The sequence below is a fragment of the Tupaia chinensis genome, unplaced genomic scaffold (genome assembly GCF_000334495.1).
Source record: "Tupaia chinensis unplaced genomic scaffold, TupChi_1.0 Scaffold147500_2, whole genome shotgun sequence".
Lineage (NCBI taxonomy): Eukaryota > Metazoa > Chordata > Mammalia > Scandentia > Tupaiidae > Tupaia > Tupaia belangeri.
In genome coordinates, this window is record NW_006207352.1 from 361,997 (window position 1) to 367,469 (window position 5,473).

The following is a 5,473-nucleotide window of genomic DNA, read 5'->3' on the forward strand; positions in this document are numbered from 1 at the left end:
TGCGCACGGGTCAGGTGCACACAGGTGCAGGTCCTGGTTGCTACATGGGACCAGGGGCTAAGTCCTGGCCCCCTGTGGGCCACCATAGAGCACAGGGTCTGAACGGCATGTATGGCTGGCATGCTGCGTCCTCACCTGGTCCCTGTCTTCTGGCCGCGCGTCTCTGTGCAGGTGGGCTGTGTCAGACTGCGGGAGGGCCAGAGTCTTCTCCTTCCTCTCCAAAGTGTCCAGAGTGCGTCAGGACGGTGCCTGGCGGGGGTCTGTATGGCAGTCTGTCCCCACAGGACTGGGTCAGTGTTCAGGTCTGTAGGCAGTGCAGGCCATATGCGGTTGGAGGTCTGAGGTCCCTCCGCTGGGCCCCGAGCGAGTCCCGGGAACACTCAGGACCTCAGCTCACTTCTGGCTACACGCGAGCCTCCTGCACCGCCAACCACCCACAGCCGAGGTGGGGGCCTCCCCGGGGCTCTGCCTGCTGGCTCCATCTGGGATGTGGATGCTCACGTGCTGCAGCTACCAGGCTGCGGCCCTGGCTCGCTGGGCACCAGGCCTGCTGGTTACACCCCGTGGCAGCCCTGGCTCTGCCTGTCTCCACCTGCTGCCCCGCCTCCCCCGCCCTCTGGGGTGCTCTTTGCCTGGGTTCCCCAAAGCTAGGCTTCCACATACACACTTTGTCCCTGGGACACCACTGGTGGTTATCCCCGAGACCTGAACTGCCCTCTGCTTTCATGGGGGCACCTGGCTCGAGTCTCTTGCGTTACCTGCACTCATGCCAGTAGGCTCGATGTGAGCGAGAGCACTGGGTGGCTTCTCATTTTGAGGGTTCCCCTGGGAGGTGCATGCTCATGCTTTGGTCCTTGCCCTCCTGCTGGCTGGAATGAGGATGCCCAGGATGGAGCTGCAGCAGCCATTTGGGGCCATAGACTGAAGGCCAGCATGTTCCCGAGTGTGAGGCGGTGAGCTAAGGACAGCAAAGTGAAGAGTAGGGAGAGGCTGCAGCATCCCTTTGGTCCTGGCTTGTCCTCCCCCACAGCCATTCCCCTGACTGGCAGCCCCCTCTGTGACGGCTCCCACTGCTCCTCCCTGCTAGCCCGCTTTGACTATGTGGTGCTCGTCAGGTGCTCGGGGGGCCCTGTTTTCTACAGGGACATCACTGAACGTGGCCTCCATTCCTGTTCCCCAGCTTTCCTAAAGCCTGTGCATTCTGAGGCACCCCCCCCTCCCACCCCGCCCCAGCTCCCCTGCACCCCACCTAGCACCCCTGGCATTCGCTGTGTCTGTGAGGTCAGTGAATGCATGTGGCCACTGGCTCTGGGCTGAGGGGCTGAGTTCAGACAGAAAGTGGTTACAGGGGAGTGGGAGACGGGGCCAGGGACAAACAGGCTGCCCTTGGAGGGCCTCTGTGCAGGGCTGGGCACTCAACACACAGGGCCCAGACGAAAGCCCACAGGCCTGAGCACATGAGAACAGCAGGCCACTCATCAGATGCAGGCTGCCTGGGGCACCGGTCCCCGCCACCCGACCTCACTGCACAGATATTTCTGGGGACCCCAGGGAACAGGCGAGGTCCGGGGCAGGGACATTCCGCTGGGGGGCAGATAGCACCCAACAGCACACTGGGGGAACACGGGAGAAGGCCGGGCAGGGCCTGTGGGACAGGTCTCACCGAGACCCTGCGAGGCTGGTGTTGTGGCCAAGGACTGCAGCCTGCTTAGGGGACGGTTCTGAGCGGAGAGGCTGTGGCCCGACCCCTGCCTTCCAACCCTTCCAGCGTGGGACCCACCCTGAGGACATGGGAGGACAGGGGCACCGGGGCATGCCACTGCCGTCCAGGATGCGAGGGCTTGGGGCCTTGGAGGCAAGGCTGTGGGCCAGTGGCGGCGGCAAGGCCAGGACTGCCTGTACCGTGGGGCTGAGGGGCTGGGGCCAAGGCGGCTTATCCCCGCCGGCCGGGGAAGGATCGGTGTGTCTGCGGCTTGTGGTGAGGGGCCCTCTCCAGTGGAGGCTGAGCGTGGATGGGAACACAGAGTCCACACGTGCAGTCCTGGCTGGAGGGGCCAGGCATGGGTGGGGGCTTGGCCAAGGCCTGCCATGGGGCAGCGCGGGGGCCCACGCGACGCGACACACACGACACGGCACGGCTCAGAAACATGTTTATTCGGGTTGGTGTGGCACATGTTCCCCGCCAGCGGCGTACAACACGGAGGGGCTGAGCTGTGGTGACATTGACGAAGGCGGTCGGCCAGGCTGAGGCAGGTGCTGAGTGGGGCGGGGAGCCCGCGCACCCCTCTGCCCTGCGCCAGCGCTGACGGTGCTGCAGACAGGTTGCCCCCCTTCCGTGAGGGGAAGGGCGAGCTGGGCGGGCTGGGCGGGCTGGGGCTGCAGGCGGCAGCTTAGGAGCAAGGCTGTGAGGACTGGCCACACCTTGGGGCAGGGACCGTGGTGCATGTCCAGGCCGGGGTCCCCTTCCGGGCCTTTGCTCACCCAGTACGTCCTCGAGGTCACGCCCTGTGAACCAGTGCAGCCCTCCCAGGCCTCAGCTCCCCAAGACCCCACCGTGGCAGGGCTCTGAGCTCAGCAAATCAGGGCAGCCCTGGCGGCATGGAAGTGGGGGCGCACCTCAAGGCTGGCGGCAGGTGCCTGTGCACGAGCCCACTCTGCCATGGCCCGGGCTCAGCTGGTGGACCCGGCACCCCTCCAGGTCCCAGAGCCGGTTCCCGGAGGTGTGAAGGGGCCGCGTCTCAGATGGAGCTGCACCCCACCGCACGCTGCGGGGGCTAGTGGCACAGGCAGGGGCTTGCTGCGCCCCATGGGCCGGCCACATGGGGATGCTGGCTGTGGCAGCCCGCAGTCCCCTCTGTGCACTCTCCACAGAGGCAGGGCATGGCCGGGAAGCCACCGGGGATCTGGGCAGCACCGCAGGCCCGGGTGGGCACTGGGGCATGCGGCCTGACAGCACAACCCCGGCTGGCCCCAAGGGGCCCTCCTGGGGACTAGCTATGTAGAGCCTGGTCCTTGAGGAAGGCGGCCCTCGGGCCCCAGGAAGAACGGGGCACAGTGGTGGTCCCCACCGTGGGAGGAAGGGTCAGCCCAGCCCCTGGTTTCATGCCAGGGGGAGCGGCTGCCTCCTGCACCCTGGGCCTGGATTGCACCTGTGGGGCTCGGTGTGGCAACACCCCTCGTCCCGGGAGCCTCCTGAGGTCACAGAAGCCCAGCCCAGAAGGCGGAGGGTCCCCAGGGGGCCGTGGGTCCCATTTATTGCTGGTACTGAGGGAGGCCGGGGCGGGGCGGGGAGGGCTGCATCTGAACTGGGCGGTGTGCCGGCCCTGGGCTGCCCGGTGAGTGCCCGGCTAGGGCCTGGGGCAGACCGGTGCTGTAGACCCTGCTGTTATCCTCGGGGCCTGGCAGCCGGGCACAGGGGACCCCACCGGAGGTAGCTGTGTGGCTGTGCTTGGCCCCCAGCCCACGGCTCCACTGCAGGCAGCCCCTGGGCTCCCACAGGCCTGCCCTGCCCATCATCAGGCTCTGCCCCTCGAGCGCCCCCACCCTGCTCTGCTTCCCAGCATGCACTGGGCATGAGGGGTCTTACCCCACAGCCCCGGGAACACACGGCACCCATGGCACCAGGGCCCCCCGCCCCCAGCTGCAGGAGGGAGGACAGCCAGGAGGACCAGGCCCTGCTCCAGGCGCGGCCAACAGGCACTGGTGGGCGTGGTGGCTCGTTCAGGGGGATGCCCGCTTTTCCTGGGCCCCTGAGGGGCACGAGTCTCCCTGGGGAGTGGCAGGCTCTGGAGACGCTGGTGACACGGCTGAGGGCGCAGGGGTGGGGCAAGGGGCGGCATGGGGACCCGTTTGCGTCCTGATTGCGTCAGGTGTCCGGGGAGCACCGGGACTCCCAGGAAGTCGGGCAGCGGGCAGAGGCTGGCAGGGCCTGCTGTTTTAAGGGGAGCCTCGCACCTGCCCTGGCGCCACGGCCCTCCTCGTGCCGCCCTGGAGCCCCGGCGGTGGCCCAGCCGTGGTGGGATGTCTGTCTGCAGCAACGGTGCCGGGGCCCTCCGGTCCCTGACTGCCCTCTGAGCCGCACCTGAGAAGCACCTCTGCCCGCTCTGCCCGGCGGGCCCTCAGGGTGGGCACCGGGCTCCCGCGGCGCCCACCCTCTGGGAGAGCCACGTGCTGATCTCCTGGAAGACGGAGCTGGTCACCTCGGGGAGCTCCTTGTGCAGGACATGGTAGGCACCTTCGTAGATCTGCGGGCAGAGACCAGGCTCAGCGAGCGGGAGGCGGGTGGCTGTGGGGGCGAGGACCTTGCACCGGAGGACGGGCAGCGGGTCTGTGCCGAGGGCAATGGACGGCAACTCCCAGCACGTCCTGGGCCTGCCCGCCGCCATGAACCTCCAACACCCCCGGCTCACACGGCCCCTCGGAGCCCACGCCCCTGCGTGCCCTGCCTGCGGGGGCCTCGGCCTGCGCCCGTGTGGTGACCGTGGCCACTGGCCACCTGTGACCCCACTTCTCAGTGTCGTCCTCCAGCCAGCCGCCTCACCCTCACCCCCGTGAGGCTCGGGCGTGGCCCTCTCCCACAGTCCCTCCGGCCCTGCCGGTGGCAGTGAAAACGCCACATGTGGGCGACTCAGGCTTGTGGCTCTGCTGGCCCCTCAAGGTCCTGACAGCCCGTGGGCACCCAGGGGCCTCCTGGGAGCTCCCCAGCCTTCTAGCAGAGCTCAGGGTCTCAGGGAGTGCAAGCTGCCCCTCAGATCCTGGCGAGTCCTGCTGCAACCCAGACTGGCTGAGGCCAGGGAGGGGTTGTGGCGTGGGGAGCCCTGGGGGGCCTGTCCCCTTCCCTCTCTCACAGCAGTGCTGCCTCTGCCCATGGTCACTGTCCACAGCCATCCCTGCCTGGCCCCAGCAAGCACACCCAGCTCCCCGTCGGGCCTTGGCCTCCGGCTGGTCCTGCCCTCTGGTCGTAGGGTGGCACCAGCCTCCCGCCAGCACCCTGCCCACCTCTGCCTCCTGTGGCCGCTAGAAGGATGCCACTCCTCGGCTCAGCAGGGACAGGAGCCAGAGCTGTCTGTGCAGGGGCCCCGCCCGCCCTCTGCAGAGCCCTGGCCCGGTCAGCCCTGCAGGCCCCTCTGGGCTGCTCGACCACCCAGGGCGCCCCGCCTGACCCCCCACTCTTCCCCGCTCAGCCGTCTGCCCCACCCGAGGTGGGGGCTTGGTCCTGCACGACCCTCAGCCCAGCCCCATGAAGTTCCCTGGACCGAGCCCTCCGGGACCTGTCGCGTTGGCGCTTGCCCGCAGTCTGGGCATGTCCCCGTGCCTTAGCGCGGCGCCGCGGGGGCAAACGGCCTGGTGTGCTCGCGGTCTGCTTCCCCCAAAGCTCCTGTTTGCGGATGAGGAGTGGTGGGGGGCCTGTGGGGACTCCGCAGATTCCCAGGAGGAGCCGGGACAGTGCCAGGAGCGCTGTGGCTCCCCCGCC

General features: G+C 68.2%; 1 protein-coding gene across 1 annotated transcript in view; it reads right to left on the reverse strand.

The window, feature by feature from the left end:
• Nucleotides 1-2,137: 2,137 nt before the first annotated feature.
• Nucleotides 2,138-5,473, reverse strand: part of MGLL (monoglyceride lipase) — a 72,251-nt gene continuing 68,915 nt past the window's right edge. The window contains exon 8 of the mRNA XM_006169809.3: nucleotides 2,138-4,244. Within this exon, the coding sequence (XP_006169871.1) occupies nucleotides 4,119-4,244 (126 nt within the window). The 3' untranslated portion in view covers nucleotides 2,138-4,118. The remainder of the gene's footprint in view (nucleotides 4,245-5,473) is intronic.